Source organism: Cladophialophora carrionii (genome assembly GCF_000365165.1).
Source record: "Cladophialophora carrionii CBS 160.54 unplaced genomic scaffold supercont1.2, whole genome shotgun sequence".
In the NCBI taxonomy this organism is placed as follows: domain Eukaryota; kingdom Fungi; phylum Ascomycota; class Eurotiomycetes; order Chaetothyriales; family Herpotrichiellaceae; genus Cladophialophora; species Cladophialophora carrionii.
The window spans coordinates 1,715,674-1,734,162 of NW_008481827.1; the positions used below are offsets into that span (position 1 = coordinate 1,715,674).

At 53.5% G+C, this 18,489-nt stretch overlaps 8 protein-coding genes across 8 annotated transcripts; 5 read left to right on the forward strand and 3 right to left on the reverse strand.

Annotated features, from left to right (window-relative positions):
• Positions 1 to 760: 760 nt before the first annotated feature.
• Positions 761 to 1,842, reverse strand: G647_02687 (uncharacterized protein; the record flags this gene model as incomplete). Its single annotated transcript, XM_008727033.1, has 2 exons — positions 761 to 1,645; positions 1,699 to 1,842. The coding sequence occupies 2 exons, from the start codon at positions 1,840 to 1,842 to the stop codon at positions 761 to 763; spliced, it is 1,029 nt and encodes a 342-aa protein (XP_008725255.1).
• Positions 1,843 to 4,084: 2,242 nt separating this feature from the next.
• On the forward strand, positions 4,085 to 5,356 carry G647_02688 (uncharacterized protein; the record flags this gene model as incomplete). The annotated part of the gene is made up of 2 exons (XM_008727034.1): positions 4,085 to 5,071; positions 5,132 to 5,356. 2 exons carry the CDS (start codon positions 4,085 to 4,087, stop codon positions 5,354 to 5,356), a joined length of 1,212 nt encoding a protein of 403 aa, XP_008725256.1.
• Positions 5,357 to 6,588: 1,232 nt separating this feature from the next.
• G647_02689 (uncharacterized protein) lies at positions 6,589 to 7,750 on the forward strand (the record flags this gene model as incomplete). The annotated part of the gene is made up of 4 exons (XM_008727035.1): positions 6,589 to 6,681; positions 6,735 to 6,767; positions 6,894 to 7,074; positions 7,500 to 7,750. The coding sequence occupies 4 exons, from the start codon at positions 6,589 to 6,591 to the stop codon at positions 7,748 to 7,750; spliced, it is 558 nt and encodes a 185-aa protein (XP_008725257.1).
• Positions 7,751 to 8,283: 533 nt separating this feature from the next.
• G647_02690 (uncharacterized protein) lies at positions 8,284 to 8,588 on the forward strand (the record flags this gene model as incomplete). The annotated part of the gene is made up of 2 exons (XM_008727036.1): positions 8,284 to 8,326; positions 8,386 to 8,588. The coding sequence occupies 2 exons, from the start codon at positions 8,284 to 8,286 to the stop codon at positions 8,586 to 8,588; spliced, it is 246 nt and encodes an 81-aa protein (XP_008725258.1).
• Positions 8,589 to 9,603: 1,015 nt separating this feature from the next.
• On the forward strand, positions 9,604 to 11,900 carry G647_02691 (uncharacterized protein; the record flags this gene model as incomplete). The annotated part of the gene is made up of 2 exons (XM_008727037.1): positions 9,604 to 10,663; positions 10,717 to 11,900. 2 exons carry the CDS (start codon positions 9,604 to 9,606, stop codon positions 11,898 to 11,900), a joined length of 2,244 nt encoding a protein of 747 aa, XP_008725259.1.
• Positions 11,901 to 14,259: 2,359 nt separating this feature from the next.
• Positions 14,260 to 14,867, reverse strand: G647_02692 (uncharacterized protein; the record flags this gene model as incomplete). Its single annotated transcript, XM_008727038.1, has 2 exons — positions 14,260 to 14,511; positions 14,652 to 14,867. The coding sequence occupies 2 exons, from the start codon at positions 14,865 to 14,867 to the stop codon at positions 14,260 to 14,262; spliced, it is 468 nt and encodes a 155-aa protein (XP_008725260.1).
• A 366-nt stretch (positions 14,868 to 15,233) lies between these two features.
• Positions 15,234 to 15,972, forward strand: G647_02693 (golgi apparatus membrane protein TVP23; the record flags this gene model as incomplete). The annotated part of the gene is made up of 3 exons (XM_008727039.1): positions 15,234 to 15,315; positions 15,405 to 15,749; positions 15,821 to 15,972. 3 exons carry the CDS (start codon positions 15,234 to 15,236, stop codon positions 15,970 to 15,972), a joined length of 579 nt encoding a protein of 192 aa, XP_008725261.1.
• Positions 15,973 to 16,620: 648 nt separating this feature from the next.
• G647_02694 (D-xylulose kinase A) lies at positions 16,621 to 18,336 on the reverse strand (the record flags this gene model as incomplete). The annotated part of the gene is made up of 1 exon (XM_008727040.1): positions 16,621 to 18,336. One exon carries the CDS (start codon positions 18,334 to 18,336, stop codon positions 16,621 to 16,623), a length of 1,716 nt encoding a protein of 571 aa, XP_008725262.1.
• Between the last annotated feature and the right edge of the window lie 153 nt (positions 18,337 to 18,489).

Here is an 18,489-nt window from a genome sequence, read left to right on the forward strand (position 1 = left end):
AGCATGGGTAAATGGTGGCTTGCGCAACAAGCGAGGATTTCGGGGTCTGGACTGCTTGGATCGGTCTCGTTCCTCCCCAGTTCGGTGCGACTTGTGGCTGCTCGACTGCGGTCCACAGCTTGCGGCTTCGGCAGGCGTTGCTATACTCTATCTGCGATTGACTGTGTCGGGTCCGCTCCCTGTCGTCCCATGCCCTCGATCCGTACAGCCTAACGTGAAAGTGCACTCTCTCGCCATGGCGTTGTCTCTGAGTTCGACATGCGGTCAGGCATGCCCCATTGCAGGCCTCTCTTAGTCCGTATCTACCTCTTGGCATCGAAGTGTATGCTGAAGCAATGCTTGCAAAGGTGCTTTTCCTGTGGTTACCAAAGAGGCATTGACCAGGCTACCGCCCTCTGACCCTTTTGTCACCGACTCAAATCAAGCTTCGAATTTGTCTTGCATTCCAGAATCCTCATAAGTCACCTCGTAAATGTTGTTTTTCTTGGTTCTTCACTAACGATCTTGGTATTTGATGCTGGAGGAGGGTGTCCTGCTGCTCAGGCTGACTTCAGGCGTAGCGGTTGCGGGCAACTGGGGTTTTCCTCACAATGCGTCAGCCGCCGACGGTGAGGATCAACCTATACAAGGTTGTGAGGAAGACGCTACACCATGACCAAATTTTGCCCATGCGCGAGGACTTCGGGTATCGTATGGAAAAGAAGCTGAAAGGGGCCAGGTGAGTCCGCAGTCACCCTCCCAGTTTTGCTCATGCTTTGTGTTATTGCGACGGAGCTAAAGGATAACCAATGGCTTGGAGGAGCTCGTCAAGAAGGGCATGATCCTGGCGAAGAATATCCCATTCTGTCTCGTCCTTGACCATGAGGGTGCCTGCAAGAATAGTGCCGTTGATTGCCACTGAACTTTCTGCGCCAGCTCCAGGAATGGCTGTTGCTTCTTGGCGACGGGGACAGATCGCCATCCTGTCAGTGGTCATGGCAAGGTTGTACGAGAGGAGCGTTTGACCGTTCCTTTCCACTGCTAGATCCCCATCCCCATGCTGGTCAGTACGTTGGATGGCGACCAAAGCTGCTCTCATCAGCGACAAATATTTGCTATGCAATTCTGCTGGTGAGACTCCTTCTTCCAGTGGAGTTGAGAAGTGCAAGATCGGTAAGTGAGGATCCTGAAACAGTGGCATCGTTGGGTGAACTCGGGTGTTCATGCGGTCAATGAGAAGGCCCCATTCTGGGTTGTCAGAGCTCGCCATGTCCTCGACGGGAAGGAATTGCAAGTGACGGTGCACCTGGCTAGCCCCGCTGTGCTCCCCAGAATTGAAGAAAGCAAAAAGGCGTGAGGAGCGTCCCTCGTCCTGGTGAGTCTGCCAGGCGCGCAGACAGGCATAGGTAAGGCCCAGGTCATCTTCTTCCAAAAGGTCTGTTTGGGGCTTGTTGTCCTTGGTAGCGATGATGAAATGATTGTGAATGACCGGGTACTTGTTCAGGACTAATGTATGAGATGCGCTTGGGACTGGAATTTGAGCGATGAGAAGCTCTGGGGCCGGAGCCGCAAAAGGATCAAACTTGGTCCCGGTTGACTTCGGTCTGGGGCCCGAATCATTCCCTTGCGGCTTCTTCTTCAGGGCCGGACAGTAGCGCAGTTGAAACTTCCAAGAATTCAGTAATCATCTGAAGTGGAGTATTGTATTTGCGTACTTACTAAAGCTCCACCTCTGGCACGAAGATGTGCGAGGCTTGTCTGAGAGAAAACGATATCCTTGGCGTGAAAGGCGGTCGTGAACTTTTGGGCCACGGTTTTCGGTAGAGGCTCCGCGAGGCCAAGCATCCTCTCCAGATCTGTCATTATGTATGGCTCTGGTGGTCACACAGTAGACGTCGCTGAAAACCGTAAGGTCCCGAGTTGGAAGTGTTTCTGCAAGAAGTCGTGGGAAAACCTCGGCTCATCTTCTTGGCGATCTGGCTTTCTTACAAATCCGGAGAGGACTGAGCTGACTCTCATTTCACTTCTGATTCACTGACCATGCTTCCAATACTCAAAAGCCCAGCACCGCCACCTCTCTGCTCAATGAACCGCTTCTCCTCTCCTTGAGCAGAGCTCAATTTCCCATGCCAGTTCTCCTCCACCACCTCTTTGCTAGAAATCGTAGGTGACACGGTGATACGAGCACCCAGATCAGCGTGCTTTGGGCAGGCCGGATACAGCAAAAGCCGAGCGATGTAACGCCTGCCGACGCTTCGGAAAACTCACGGGCCCAGTGCTGAGGGAGTATCGGTGTGGCAGCCACGTTATAGAAGAGTAACGCGTCTGTAGGACGATTTGACACAATGGAAAGCACCGAACTGCTACACGCGACCATATTTTACATGCCCATAGCGGATTAGGCGCGCCCCGGGAGCCATACCAACAGGAAGTCAGTTGTTGATCGGGTCTTCAACGAATATCAAATGACAAGCGTCCCTGGTTCCGCTGCAGCCGCCCGAATATGACAGCTCCACGACGCGGACACATCAATACAGCGAACAGGTACGATTCAGAAATCTCTGTGCCTAATATTTGGTTGCGCATGAACATCTGAAGCGGCTTTCAAATATGCTGATTTTGCCTCGCACACACAACTCTCGAGATGCGTCAACAGAGAAGCGGACCCGCGATCTATCCCAGAGCTGCTCACTGTATCCGGCAAAGCGCGCCAATAACGTAGCACAATGCCCCTGATGTTTGCTTGAATTTTCCCATATCTTCCGCCTGGTGACCCCTTCGGCATATCACCAACCTGGTCTAAACACAGGTGGGTGGATTCCGCGACGATTACCTCGCTCCAAATGGTATCCGGTCACCGCTGTGGCTCTGCGAGAACGAGGAAGGACTGTCTACAATCGTGGGTTTCCGATGCTGATGCCTGTACCGGGATAGGATCTTCGCAAATCGTGCTCTGTGAAAATAGTCAGTTCTCGTTTTCCGCTCTCGACTGTGGCAACTAGCAGAGACGAAATTGCGGACCACTGCCACATCGCGACTGTGTCGAATGCGGTCGCCTTTCCCAGTCAAGACATCTTGTTTCCTTCTCCCTATACTCCTGATGCGCGGCAAGCTCTTCGTCATGCCGCGGAGCAGCATGCACACAAGATGAAGAGAGCGTGATGACAAAGCTGGGCTGCTTCGGTCGGTTTGTCCAGATCGTGCCAACAGACTGATTGGTCTCGACAAACCACGGTCAAGCGAGGAAGGTGCGAAATCCCATCCATTCTCGAAGAGCAGCTGTGCAACACCTTCGCCCGTCAGTGTTTCGCAGGGTTGGAGCAAAAATTTATTGTTGGGTTGAAGCCAATCGACCTGTGTATGGGGGCCAGAAGCTGTCTGCGGCTGCTCAGCTAAGTTTGCCTCCTTATATGCAGCCTCTTGTTGGAATCTTCAAGGTCTCCAGTTTGCTCCCGAACCCGTGGGAAGAGTCTGTTTGCAGTACGAACAAGATGGGAGCCCTTCCCTGGAGTTGACGGAGCAGACGCTGATTGTAGCGGCCAGTGACTCGATATGAAAACGCACCTGCTTGCCCGGACTATGGCCCTGGGCGACTTCAGCTCGCTCACCAGTCGGCGCCCTCGCTTTCTTCCTTCGACACGTACTGCATTTCACAGTGTGGAAATCTCTGAGGATGCCACCTGGACTCTTCGACTCAAATTACCTGTACACATGTACCGACACAGGCGTCGATCGAAGGCCGAGGCGTCACATTCATGATGTTATTCCCTTTCCCAGTCACCTGCCCACGAGGACTCTGTCGAATGCTTTCACTACCTACAACAGTCATGCATCACGAACAGTATCTTCTGACAAAACCTGTACTTGTCACTCTGCGGGAACACCATGTTCAGATTCCCGGGTGACTACTTATAGGAGTGCTGCTCCCACACGAGACTGTCAAAACCGCACTTCCATCCACAGGATCATGGAGCACCCTGAGATTTGCCATAAGCTGGATCCTTCAGCCTTCCTCGGCTCTAGTGCCAACCACGATTCCTGTCTAAATTTGCAGGACGATACATACACAATGTCAACGAATAATAGCCCTTTGTACAATTCATGGATGGCAAACGGAAGCAGGTTTGGCAACACTGTGCATATCGATGACAAAGCGACCTCACCGGCATCTGTCCGTTTACGGGACACGCAAATGCGCAGTCCGACTTCGAGCAATGGCACTCCCATGTTCTGGCAAGGACGGAATGATGGCTTCGAGGGCTGGTTACGCCATACGGCCCCGGCAGAAATCCCATGCCACACCACCCAGAGCCCGTTCGTGAACGACCCTACCTTGGCTCCTGAGCTCTCTTTCGACGACATGGACCTCAACGCCATGCTTCAGGCACCCAGCAACGTACCTACATCATTATGTGCACCACAAGATGTGACCTTTCAAGCCGAGTCCTCGATGGACAACAAGCGAACAGCTTCAAATGTTATGGACGAGAAGGCATATGATGCTGGTGAGCACTGGGACTATGACTTCCCGAGATATGCTGCGGAGCATCTGGATATTTTGACCTCGTCTGCAGACGTACAAGCAACGTCAGGGCTCGAGCTTTCCGATGTCGATCTTGGATTGGCATCAGCACAAGATGCGATGAGCCACAATTTAATGTCGGTCGACCCGTTTTTATCTGGGTCACCTGGGTTCCCTGGCAGTCAATTTGGGATCTTGGATGAGACCCCGGCGTTTACAATGGACTATATCTCTCCCACACCGCAATATCGCGGAGCTGACGCATCTTTCCCTTCGCCCTATATGCCACAATATCCTGACCCGGAAGATTTCAGCACTCCAGTCTCCTCAACGCCCGGCCTCACCAGCGCTTCCACGACACCGAGTGGACATCAAGGCGTCAGATGTGCACAGCGTGACACGTCCAAAGACGCGCTTCTGGTGAGACTGCGTCAAGATGGGAAATCATACAAGCAGATCAAGGAGACTGGGGGGTTCGAAGAAGCGGAATCGACCCTCAGGGGGAGGTATCGCACCCTGATAAAGCCTAAAGAGGCACGTGTCAGAAAGCCTGAGTGGCGAGAGCGGGACGTGAGTGAGCTTTGTCGATGTAGCTGGGTCATGAAGATGCTAATCATTGTCTCGTCGCAGATCCAATTCCTGTTGCAGGGCGTTACACACTTCTCGAACTCGAATCCTATTTCTCTCGGGGCGTGGCATGGTCTTGATGCAGATGCCATTCGCCAATTTACCAACAAAATACCCTGGAAGCAAGTCGCTGAGTGGATGGAGGATCAGGGAACCTACAAATTCGGAAACTCTACGGTCAAGAAGCAATATCTCGCCGAACTGAAGAAACGAGGTGCTCCGGTATGATGACGACTACATGGGTATCCGAGCCAGATATCTCAAGTTTCGCTTCGAGTACGGTATCTACCACCTCATAGAAGTCCGCCCGAGAGGTCGCTCCCACTTTGCCGATTCTTCTGAGCTGGTCCCCGACCCAAGACTTCAAGACCTTTGCGAGATTTTAGACATCAAATCGATTCAGCTGTATGAACAAAAAGACGACCCTTCACACGTACATACGGGCACCATCTTCATGGCTGAAGCAAAACGGCTGCTGCTTGATGATAGGATATCTTCTCCATCCCCTGTAGTATTGATTTCTGGCTTATTGCTCGGACTATTGCAAATCCTACTTCCTTCTCGGACCTATTCGACCAAGAACATATCAAACGCGGCTCCCTCTTCCACGACACACGACTTTTGCAACCCACCAGCACCCAAACCTGCCACTGGGCTCGATATCGGGATTCCGGCTTGGGTCAATTTGCGCACGGAATTGATCTCTGCCCAGCGCATTCATTTCTATGCCTGGAATAACGTTTACCGAAACGACAAGTCGTGCTCAAGACTGCGTGAAAGCACCCAGAGGCGCTTTGACTCGTTCGGCTCGATGCCGGTCAAACGTCTTACGACTCTCAGACATCCGAGTCAGGAAGACTCTCCCGAGGGCAACGCGTCTATTGATCATTTGCTGCACCAATCGCCATTCAACTGTTGGATCAGCCGGAGACTCCTTCTAGGGTTAGCAATGGTTATAAACGCGGGCTTCGGGGAGCTGGGATTCAAGCTTCGACAGACGCACTGGCCTTGCTAGAGCGGGCGTCAGTCCGTCCGCCCCTGACAGCGAGGACGACGGAGCCGCGGATATGGGACAGTGAGATGAACCGACAATCACCACATTTTTACATAATTCCAGATCTCAGTCTATAACTTCTCCTTCGCCTTCACCCGAGGCGGAGCTCTCGTTTTTCTCTTCAACGTATCTGCCGTATTCCAGGAAAATTGCATCGCGACACGGCCTGAGAAGGCCTTCTTCGCAGACAGAAGCTCAACGTACATACCCTGTGCGGTGCTTGCTGTCTAGGGGATCGGCTCATTGGCGTACGGCTACACAGCCAGTATCATCGGAACGACGCTAGGTTGGTGATGGATGCTCGTCGACAACACTTTCCGAGCTAAAGCCCTTGTCGGGGCAAGCATCATTCATTGAATACTTCGATCTTGACACGCATTCGAACGCGACTGATCTGATATCGACAATGAATGGCCCGGTCCAAGCCGGCGGTGTGATAGGCGCAATGCTGCTGCCCACGGTTGCGGACAAATGGGTACGCAAGTGGGCGTGCGCTGTGGTAAGGCAATCGAGGGTCAAGTCCATATCATCACGTTGCTAACATAGTCATAGTCGGCCGCCCTAGAGATTCTTTCTGGTGCTATCGTATGTTCCTTCTGCCGTCGAGCTCTTGTTGCTGTCTTCAGACTTCGTTCTCCACATGTCCGCTGTTTCGAGGAACGTTTTGCCAGCTCTGTCCCAAAGAAGATGCTAATATGCTATAACCCAAAGATGGCAGCATCTGTGAATGTTGGAGTGTTTATAGCCTTCAGGTTTGTGGCAGGAGCTGCGGTCTTCATGATCCTCGCTGCTGTGCCAATTCTCATGAATGAGATTGTGCCGGTTCATATTCGAGGTGCTCCGGTGGACGTCCATGGTGTTATGTTGGTGCTTGGTTACATCATACAGGGATGTATTGGCTTCAGGTTCTACTTCTGGCGGAGCGGCAGCACTAATACCTGGAGACCCCCTGTTGCGATTCAGTGCTTCTGACTGTTGTGTCTGCTGGCCGGATTGTTCTTTATTCCCGTAAGTTGAGCTTGATCTTGGAGGCTGCACTGGTGGCCAACATGGTGCCTTCTAACAACAGAGATGCGCTTTCGGCGGCAGTTGCGATGTTCTTTATGTTTCAGGTATTCTATGGGCTGTGTATGGATGGGACCCAGTTCTCGTATCTGGACGAGCTGTTTCCGACACGTCTGCGTGCCAAGGGTCTATGTCTGGGAGTTTCTATAATTTCCTCGATGAATATTATTTGGCTCTAGAGGTATATCGCGTGACGGCCGTGTCGTGCTCCCAACCGCCTCCTGTTAGCGGCCTGCTGACCGGAACCAACAGCGCCCACCGCATTCGAGACCATCAGGTGGAAATTATACCTCTGCTTCATCGTCCCTGGTACTATCGGCGCAGTCGTGGTGTGGTTCTGGTTTCCGGAGACAAACGGCCTACCGTTAGAGGAGGTAGCAGCCCTTTTCGGCGATGCAGATGAGGTGGCTATCTACCAGCGCGACATCAAAGTTGACTTCGCAACGCACATAATTGTGGAACACCATGCTGGAGACCCCCGGGGAGGGGGGGAGGTCGCGTAAATCGGCGCATTATGAAGCTGACTCGCTTCCTCCAAGCCAAACGTGAGGGATCACTCCTTGCTCACCATACTGAGCCATGAGACGTCTACCCGTGGCCTTCCGTGCTGCTAGGGAGGCAAAGCCGCGTATCTGCTTCGTAGACAGACAAGAGCTCATCTTGGATACTGTCCAACTCATCATCTACGTATCACAGTGAGCATCCCCGTCGAAGACAGAGTACAACACGGATGGTCGTCTATCCGCATCCAGCAAATCAAATTTCGTATTGAGTCCTTCAGTCTTCGCTTAGTTTCAAGAGCTTCGCTTGCTAATTTCAACTTCATATGAGGATTCAATCGAGCTTTTCCATCCACAGGAGCGATACTCGTACAGAGCGAGAGTGAGTCGGCAGCGGCGAATGTATTCGCCGAAGGCTTGGCGCAAGTGTCCGACGTCACTGCATCACCACTCAGTAAAGTACGACTCCATAGCACCGTCACACCGTCAAGGTCCCTGCTGGACTATGGATGCCCGCAGAAGCGTGAGCTGACAAGATGAATCCGGAGCTCAGGAGACAAGTAATCAATGTCTACAAAGGTATAACACTACTCTGTCCCTCCAGACCCGAGACAGCAGGGCACCTGACTAGCAATTAGAGCTCTTGGAAATGGGCAAGCACTATCCTTTGGGCTACGACTATTTCAGGCCCAGACTGCATAAAGCGTTCATGTCGAAAGCACATCTGAGGAACGAGGATGAAATACGGCAAGGTATTCAGCGAGCCGAGTATGTCAAGAAGGAGATTGAAGCTCTGTACTTCTTGAAGAAATATCGGTTGATGAAGCAACGGTATTCATGATCCTAACGATATCTGGGACGTTGCAAAGGTCTGCCTTTGGCTGTCTCCGGCTCCAGCGCTGTCGGCAGAACCGAACCGTGACGGCAGGCGTGCCATTGGGAAAGAAAAGCCATATGCAAGAAGGGACAGCTCCTTTCTACTGGCGGTCTAGCAGGACAGAAGAAGGGATTCTGATCTGGTAGAGGTAGACAAGCTGTAGTCAGAAGGACAAGACCAGGTCTTGTGAGAGGAGAGATTTGCACATATCTTGACTGTTTGCACTGAAAGTCCCAGAGGGAGTGTGAAAGACTGGGTTAGTGATTGTGTACGCTCATATCGTTGCCGTCCCAGTAGATGTCTGCCGGATAAAGTCAGGAAGACGACTTGCAGTTAAGCAGGGGCTGAAACGATGCCAAGGCGTGGGCTGGGTGCCGCAAGGGCGGATTGGGGGCGTGCCAGGTACCCAGGGCACCCCTACGGGGGACGAGGTACGCACCTGAAGCACCTGAGGCACCCGGGAGGCAACCAGTAGCAGCCAGTCACAGCGGTGCAAAGCACGACGTACTGCAGGACTGTCGACTTGCTACTGCGTGCCTATCCCACCCTGACTTCCCTCTCCTGCAGAGCGCAAGTCCAACAACACCATCATTCACCATCTTAATTACTACCTGCGCAGTATCTCCAGGTCAATATTCAGTCAGTCGCCCACACCAATATCACCGCGGAGACGGCGACACCAGACAGTGACGCACCACCACACCAACCGTGTTTTTCCAGCCGATCATCTGTCCTCGAGCGTGCCGTCACCCAACCTTCGCACTGTCCAGATCTTACGCTTCGGTGCCGGATATCTCAATCCTCATCACCGCGACAGCCGCAACTCGAGCCTGACTTCCTCGCGGGTCTCATGTTCAAGAAACGACGTCCGTGCCTCTCCTCCGCCCGACCCTCGATCACGCACAGCGCCGTTCCAGCCCCTCCGCCTCGATCCTCACCCCCGAGAAAAGACATAGCCCGTACCTGCCTGCCTCGTTAGATGGCAGATGGTGCATTCCGGTTCCATCAGCCTGGAGCCGGGCAATATTATCCTACCCAGCACGCCAACCATCGTAACCAGAACCGGCCCACGTCTCCGACAGGCGCACGGAGACCTTTCAACAACGACACCCCTTCCCCATCGAGATCGCCCGTAAATCACTCGCTCGGCCACAGCTTCAATATGTATGCCCAGAACGGATACCAGGGACAGCACGGCCTGATGAACGGAGCGCAGAATCATCAACGTTATGGAAATATGCATCTGTCAAAGTACCAGCAGCCGCACCATGCCCACCACAATGTCAACCAGCACCATGCGCAGCACCATCACGGTGGACAGTTGGGTCACCAGCACAATCTCTCCTCTGGCGGCTTCCAGTCGGCAACTCCTCATCTACCTACCTACGCTCACGAGCATCTGCCCAACGGCAACGGTAATGGGATGCCTCACGACGATGCGGACGAGCTGGACAACGAACACTGGCGGGAGCAAAAACAGTTTTGGGAAGAAAGCAAAGATCTGAACGGGCCAAACCAGCGGGCGCGCACGGTGGCGCATCATTCAAAGGGCGTCAATTTTGTCCCTTTGGGTGCGGCTGCGGAGGACATCAACACAGACAATGCCCGCCTTGCGACGTCGAATGGACAGATCACCAGCCGACAGACCTGGGATGAACTAGATCTGGGCGGCCAAGGTCTCTGCGCGCTCTCTCCCGTGCTCTTCAACCCGTCGTACCATTTCCTGAAACGTCTCGATCTCGTATATAATCAGTTAGAATCGCTTCCCCCGGAGATTGGACGATTGAAGAATCTCGAGCATCTCGACGTCTCGTTCAACCAATTGACAGAACTGCCCGAAGAGATCGGCATGCTCACGAACCTCAAACAGCTTCTCCTCTTCAATAACCACATTCAGACACTCTGCTATGAACTCGGATTCCTGTACAAGTTGGAGGTGCTTGGTGTCTACGGCAACCCCCTGGAGCAAGGCCAGCGCGACAAGATCACCGAAGGCGGAACGCGAAAATTGATCGAGTATCTCCGAGAGAGCATGCCAGGTTTGTATTACGCCATCACACTCGTGCTATCGGTTAGCTGACCCTTTCTCCAGAACCTCCGCCTCCGCGAGAACGAGAATGGCACCAGCTAGAAGAGATCGACGAGGACGACCCGAATCAGGACACCATCAAAGCATTGAACTACAACATCCTGTGCGACCGTTATGCGACACAGCAGCAGTACGGCTATGTCCCCGAACGGGTCTTGACTTGGGGCTTCCGCAAGACCTTGATCCTGGAGGAGATTCGAGAGATGAATGCGGATATAGTCTGTCTGCAAGAATTGGATCGAAACAGTTACGACGACTTCTTCCGCGGGGAATTGTCCATCTCCGGCTACAAAGGTTACTACGCTCAGAAGAGTCGGGCTGAGACACTCGGGGATGCCGCCAAATATGTTGACGGGTGTGGCACCTTCTGGAAAGACAAGAAATACGTCTTGCTCGACACTCAGCATCTTGTTCTTGGACGCAAGGCGGTGGAGCGTCCAGGCGCAAAGGCCTCGGCAGACATGCTCAATCGAGTGTGGCAGAGAGATGACATTGCAACCGTCGTCTTCTTGGAGAATCGTGTGACTGGGTCTCGAGTGGTGGTGGTCAATGCTCACATTTACTGGGATCCCGCATTCAAGGACGTGAAGTTGATTCAAGCCGCGGTTCTGATGGAAGAGCTGTCGAAACTGACGGATCGATATGCCAAGATGCCTCCGGCGACAAACAAACAAGCCTTCCGCTTCTCGGACTCGGAGGACGATCCCTTGCCCGAGCCTGGACCGTCGTTGTCCTATTCTACAGGTCCTCAGATCCCGATGATTATTTGCGGCGACTTCAACTCCGGCGCGGGATCAGCGGTATACGATCTGTTCACCAAGAAAGGTCTGACCGCTGAGCACTCTGATTTGGACGGTAGAGACTACGGCGCCTTCTCACGTGCGGGCATGTCCCACCAGTTCGCGCTCAAGTCGTCCTATGCCGCCATCGAGGGGGAGATGCCCTTCACCAACTACACGCCCAACTTTGTCGACGTGCTGGACTACATTTGGTACTCGAATACCTCCCTACGTGTGGTTGGTCTCCTGGGCGCCATCGACCCCGAATATCTCAAGCGCGTCCCGGGCTTCCCGAACTTCCACTTCCCCAGTGACCACATCGCCATCGTCGCACAATTCAAGGTTGAGAAGCAGCGAGGCGCGCAGAAGACCGTCGAAGCAGACTTTGGACCCTCTTCCAAGAAGTAGCGACGCGTGGAATTTGGGTCCATCGGATGCGGAAGGTACTTTCTCGCGTGTTGAGAACCTCTGGAGCGAAGATTCCGACAAGCTCCGAAGCAGCATTTTCCCGGGGTGCAAGGGGACGGGGGCCAGAGAGGCCGGCCGGTCAAAGGTAAACGACACATGAACTGGGGCAAAAGGCAAGGGAAGGTAGGGGGGGCAGGTTGGGTTTTGCGGACGCTGGAGTTTTTTTTTTGGTGCAGCTTGTGAGATATGTGTGTGTCCGCGGGTTCTTTCGGTCTCTCTAACTTTTTCTTGCATGGTATCTATGCAGAAGAAAAAAAGGCCCCCAAAGTTTTTGTTCCTGGGTCGTTGGACATCAAACGGGACAAGCCCACATAACTGTACTCGAGGCGCGCAGACAGTAGCTGCGTATCTTGCTTGCGCGCGCGTGCGCCGAGTGGCGGGTTGAATGCGATCACAAAGTCTCCAGGTGTGCCAGGTCTGAATGTGTTGGAAACGTTTGTTTGAGCCGTGTTTTCTTGCTTCTAACGTTGTTCTACGTCGGCCGACTTTTGTTCCATGTGCTGTGTGCTATGTGCTGTACGGAGTACTCCGTACTTGACTCCCTGCGTGAAGGGGCAAACAGTGTCTAGTGTCAAAGTGTCAAGGGCAGGGACAGGGAGGGTCGACGAGGTCAGGAATAACTGTCCGGTGATGCGAACAACCCATGCATCATCCAAGGGCAGCACCCATACATAATTACTGTGATGACTGCAATTACTGGAGGACCTAATAAGGAAGGGGGAAATGGGGAACAAAAGCGACGTCTAGTCAAGCCTCGCAATGTTCGTACGCGACGAGGCCGTGGCAGATGTATGTGGATGTGGACGCCAGCCTGTCCAGGAAGACTACGTAGTAGTAGTAGTCGTAGTAGTTACAGCTGCCGATGGCCGTGAGTAGCAGTCGAGCAGCCAATAATCAAGGCGGTTTTCGAGGAGGCTCACGCAACCGACCAGAGAGTAGCACCATTCCATGTCTGTGTTTGATCGAGGTCTTCTACTTGCATTTTTTTCTGTGACTATCCATCTATTAGACTTTCTACAGAAAGCGTGGGACTTGAGGGGCCCATTGTCAGTGGTCCGATCAGTCTGCATAGGTCCCCTGCCAGATTTCATGCCCTAGATTCATCGTCAGAGTCCGCCAGCTCCTTCGCTGTCCAATTCCTCAAAACTTCCTTGCTGCTCTGATACTCAGAGCCACACCATTCCGTGTAAATCGATCTGGTGTGAATAACAGCCTGGCAAGCTTAGTCAATGGACCTAGTACCGACCGAGACGTTCCGATCGAAGTCGACACGGCGGGTCTGACAAGGCCAGTACCTGTACAGATAGGGGAGTTGGTAGATCGATTGGAGAAAGCCGTCGCAAGAAGAATATTTCGCAGCCCGCCATGTGTAGCTGCTCTGCAACTCAAATTGTTCTGTGCTGTTTGACCTGTCGAGCAGTCGAGCAGTCGATCACGAACAGATCAACGGACCAAGCAATGTTTCGTCGTAAGGCTTTCAAGGAGGTATGTTGCATGGACTTTGACAACCGAGAAGGCCCAGGCTTGATGCGGAACTCTGCCCTCGCTGCGAAGAAGGGCTTCTGCCTCCCCCACTGCAGAAGCTGCAGGATTTCCACCTCACACCCCGAGGTATCTTCCTCCTCGAGTGAGCAGAGCAAAAAACCGGAATTTCAACCGCGCTCCCCTATACCACTGCATGCAACCCGCAGAGCTGTTGGGTGAAGACGGCGAAGCTCAGTCCCACAGAGATCACAAGATAGCGCTCATCGTCGGCGGGAGCACCTCGATCTTGACGCCGACCTTCCAATAGCACGACAGCATCATATCGGGCAATCTATTGTGATCGAACCCCGCCCCAGCTGACGATCAAACCAGGAGGTGGGCCAAAGGCTTCCCGAGTCACCGGCAGATGTCTTCCATGGCGGCCATAGCATCTGTTCAACTTCAGGACGAAAAGGGGTGCAACGCTTTGATGGACTCTCTCCTGGATGTCGTTGCACCTGTCCAAGCCGTGGGCCCAAGGGGCTCTGAGGACTTATTGGCGTTCTCATTGACGCCACGACTGACATACAAGCCGACTGTCAATCGGGCCGCCACCAACAGTGGCACTCTTGATGCATGCCATGATACTCCTCCAAGCGGTGAAGCTCCAAAGCGTCCTTTGGTGGCCAGACCCGGAGCTGATCGACGCTTGGTGGTGAAGTTGCCAAGGTGCTTCCCGACTGGCCTCCAGAGAAGGCCGCGATGAGGAACGGTCCCGGCGGATGTGGTTCAATCACACGACGAAATCGGCATCGCTGAATCTCAGCATCTGGTCTCATCTCTTCAACCCGAACTCCTTCATCTGCCTCTCCTCGTCGGCCTTCCTCTGCTGGCTCAGGCGGAAGTCCCGCAGCTTCGTCTCCAAGCCGACTTTCTGAGCGATAAGCTGTGCACGCTTCGTCTGCAGGATGTCCAAGTGTTGGTCGTATTCTTGTTCTCCCGGAGCAGTTGCGCTTATCTTTGCGCCTATCTGGGCGTCTTGGGGATTATTGTGGGTTTGCGGCCCAGTGGTAAGGCGCTGGGCTTGCTGTTTGCTCGACGAAAAATTGTCAGCATGGCAGTTCCATGCAATGATGATGCTGAAAAGGAGGCGCGTTGAGGATAAATTGTGAGAGATTTCTAGTACGGTAGGTAGGGTGGGTTGTATGGTATGAAACATGACCTTACCTTCCTTGCTGCATTCTGTTGCTGGCCCGTCTTTAGATATGCGCCGATCAATGCCCCCGAACCGACTATGCCGGCAATTCCAATGGCGTAGATCAACGGACGAATATTGCGAGTCGGTGCACCTTGCGACAATGGAGGGACTTGGGCTGGCCTCCGGACATCCCGTTCGGCGGGTCGTGGAGGAAGACGCGATCTTGGGGCAACGGTCGGGGACATTATCAGTTGTCTGCGGTGAATGAAGCCATCCGTGCTCAGGCGAAACCCATGTGTCTGTCGGCCTGGAAGCTGGACCTTGGGTACCGCAGGTGAATGTGGTTCGTGGTTCGAGCTCCGAGCAGCGTCCGTGGCATCCTGCTGTCGTTGTAGTGATATTGTGGTGGCGCGATGAGGGGAAGGTTACCCGAAGTGCGGACGTTGGCCAATGAGGAAGCAGCAACTCTGGTCTCACAGTGGCGGCAGCCTCTTCGCGCTGTCTCTCTCGCGCGCGAGTACAGTAGACGTCGTCGGCGATAGTCCATGAAACTCGACGATGCAGCGGTAACTTTGATAGACCAGGACACACGACTGAAATCCTAGCCCAACATGGCAGACGAGCCCGGCTCTCTCAACTGGCGGCTCAGCGCCCACCCGATCACACTGCTCACGTATCTGGGTTTCCGAATAGGTATGGCAACGGGGTCCTCGTCCGTCGCTACTCAGGCGAAGCTCACAGGCATTTACTTCTCCCATGTCCTTCTGCTGACCGTACTCTAGGGAGCCTTCTCATGTACCTCTTTGGCGTCCTCTTCATCCGCAACTTCGTCCTCGTCTTCATCTTGACTTTGCTGCTCCTCTCCCTCGACTTCTACTACCTCAAGAACATCGCCGGTCGCCGCCTGGTCGGTCTGCGCTGGTGGAATGAAGTCAACACCTCGACCGGCGACAGCCACTGGGTGTTTGAATCCCGCACCTCGCAGGAAAATCAAGGCGGTTGGGTCGAGAACAAGACCGACAAGCGATTCTTCTGGTTGAGCATGTATATTGTGCCGGCACTGTGGGTGGGGCTGGCCGTTCTGGCGATTGTAAGGTTACAGAATTTGATCTGGCTCGTCACGGTTGGTGAGTACATTCAGTAACATAGGGGGCAAACCCTCGTCGCTTTTTCGCATCGTTGCTGACGAGGTGACCAGTCATCGCCTTAGTCCTTACCATCACAAACACCGTTGCATTTTCACGCTGCGACAAGTTCAGTCAGGCGTCGAGTTTCGCGGGCTCGGCCCTGTCAGGCTCCGGACTGGCCAGGAGTCTTGCGAGTAATATGGTTGGCCGGTTCTTCAGATGAGCACAGGAACCGGGGGCTCATTATAATGCTTGACAAGGCGCTTTGGACGGTTGACTCTTGCGAGCCATGGATAGGGGCAGGGGTGCGAGTGATCTATAATCTGACGGACAGACCGCGCGCTGGAAATGTACCGCAAAGAAGGAGCACTCATATCGAACATCAGCGATACGCCGAATCACCAAAGCAATCTTCCATGCACGTCTTCAGCCCGCACCTCGATCCAGCGCACATCACAGATCCATAGAAGAACCGCGGCCAATGATGCTCGGATCAGGTCAAACCTCGTGCCATCCTCACCACGCCCGTACGTGGTATCGTATCATGGTAGAGACACACGCACGCAGCGGTACCAAACAGACTATGTAAGTGAAGGCAGGAAATTCCAATCCAATACTAGCCATCACATGAGCACATTCAGTTGGGGAATCGAGTGGGAAAGGGAGTCGGCTGCGAAAGGAACGGGGCTTAGGAGTCCTATGTACTGTAGGAAGACAATTGATCGCATACAAGGGCCCCCCCCCACGTATTGCTTTTCACTACCTATACATCACGCACACCCTCTCGTCTTCTAGTACAGATAGTCTAGTACTGTCTCTCATCTTCTAGTACAGATAGTCTAGTACTGTGGTGCTGTGGTACTGTCAATTTCTACTTCCTGTCATGCTCGGCCAGGAGGCGCAACTCCATCGCCTCAAACCCTTGAAGTGCCCGCGCGTACCTATGCCACACCTCCTCGTTATACCCGTCGGCGATCTTCTCGACAAACTCCTCTTCCCTCCACCTCTTGCCGATCAGTTCCTCGAACGTCTCGCCCTTGTGCCTCTCGACGGCCCACACGGCTTTGTACGCGGCCCCCAGGGCGCACGCATTCTCACCGACGTCCAGTTTGAAGACACCCTCCGAGCCGCCGAGGACTTGCCCCGCAACCTTGGCGATGGCTTTGTTGCGGGAACCGCCGCCGACGAGGTAGATTCGGCGCGGCTGGGCTGGGAGACCACTCGCCGGGCTGGACACGAGTTCTCTAGAGCGAAGGCGGAGAGAGAGGAATTGGGACTCGACGATAACCCGCGCGTCCTGTTCGGGAGGCTGTGGGACAGATTGCTCGGGCTGGAGGTCATCGGTTGATGCGTTATATGAGAAATGCCACTCTCCCACGGGCAGGTTGGGGATGATTTCAGGTCGAGGAAAGTACAGGCCCAAATGCATTGGATCCTTGTCGTCCGATTGTGCAAGAGGGGGAGTCTCCAGCAGATGGTTGTCGAATTCTTGCCACGAGTTCTTCTCCTTGCCCAATTTGTCGTTGATAGCATCTCGGACCTTTTCTCGGGCAAGACCGCCGTTCTTATAGCACAGCATGAACATGTATAATCCCGGCGTCGTAGGGTGGTTGAAAAAATGAGTGGCCGGGTCGGGCTTGTACTGGCTCGTGGACATGAGAAAGGTTGTCGAGGTGCCCAAGCTGACCATGGCGTCGTTGTCCCGCAGTGGCAAGGCCAGGATCGTCGAAGGGTTATCGCCTGTAGAAGCGATGATGGTGCAGTCGTTGGAGAATCCATGTCGCTTGACAAAGTATTGAGAAATGGTCCCGAGATGAATACCACCGTCTTCAGGCACATCGCCCAGTTTCTTCTTCAGTGCTTCCACTCCTGACGGGCCGGCTGTAAGTTCGAGGAGTTTCTGATGCCAATTGCCTGCTTTGATGTCCCAGAGATTCATGCCGCAGACATCCGAGATATCGAACGGCGCAAACTTCCCCAGCAGGATCGTAGCGATCCAGGATGAAACAAGGGTGATCCGGTGGGTCTTGATGTACTTGTCCGGGTACTTGCGTTGAAACCGTAGGATCTGGGGTCCTGTGAAGCGGTGATGGGCCTTACTTCCGGTGACGTTCGCCAGTTGCGCCTCATTGCCCAGGATGGCATCAAATTCGTCGCATTCTTTCTGCGTGCTCGCATCCTGCCAATTGGGGCTGAATGGATGGGCAAATGCTCGGTCAAGTTGTGATTCCAGCGTCCTCGAGGAATCTAACTGTGACAGTAATTGTTCGGCATCGGCGTTCCAGAAAACACTTCCATGCTGCATCCCAGAGCCACTAATCCCCTTGACACGACTGAAATCGAGGCCATCGTCCTTTAATCTAGCCAGGACCGTGTCGATGGCCTGTAGCCACATTGCCACCGGTGCGAAGACTTCATGTTCTGCTTCATTGACAAGGACACCTTTCGTGACATTGAAGCCTTTGCTGTCCGCATCAAAATCAAATTTGGCCTCGTGAATCTTTTTAAGACTCGAGTCCACGACGAGCCCCTTTAACTGTTGGGTGGACAGGTCGAAGCCCAGATAAAGAGGTCCGGAGGACGTCATGGTTAGAATTCCGAGCGCAACAAGGTTCTAGGTATAGACCATATAACACGACAATAGTATATGTCTAGTACCAGTCGAGCGAAGAAGAGCTCGACTCTTTCATCAACAATATTTTCCGAGTGATGAAAGCAGGTGGAGTAACGGCGCGTCCGT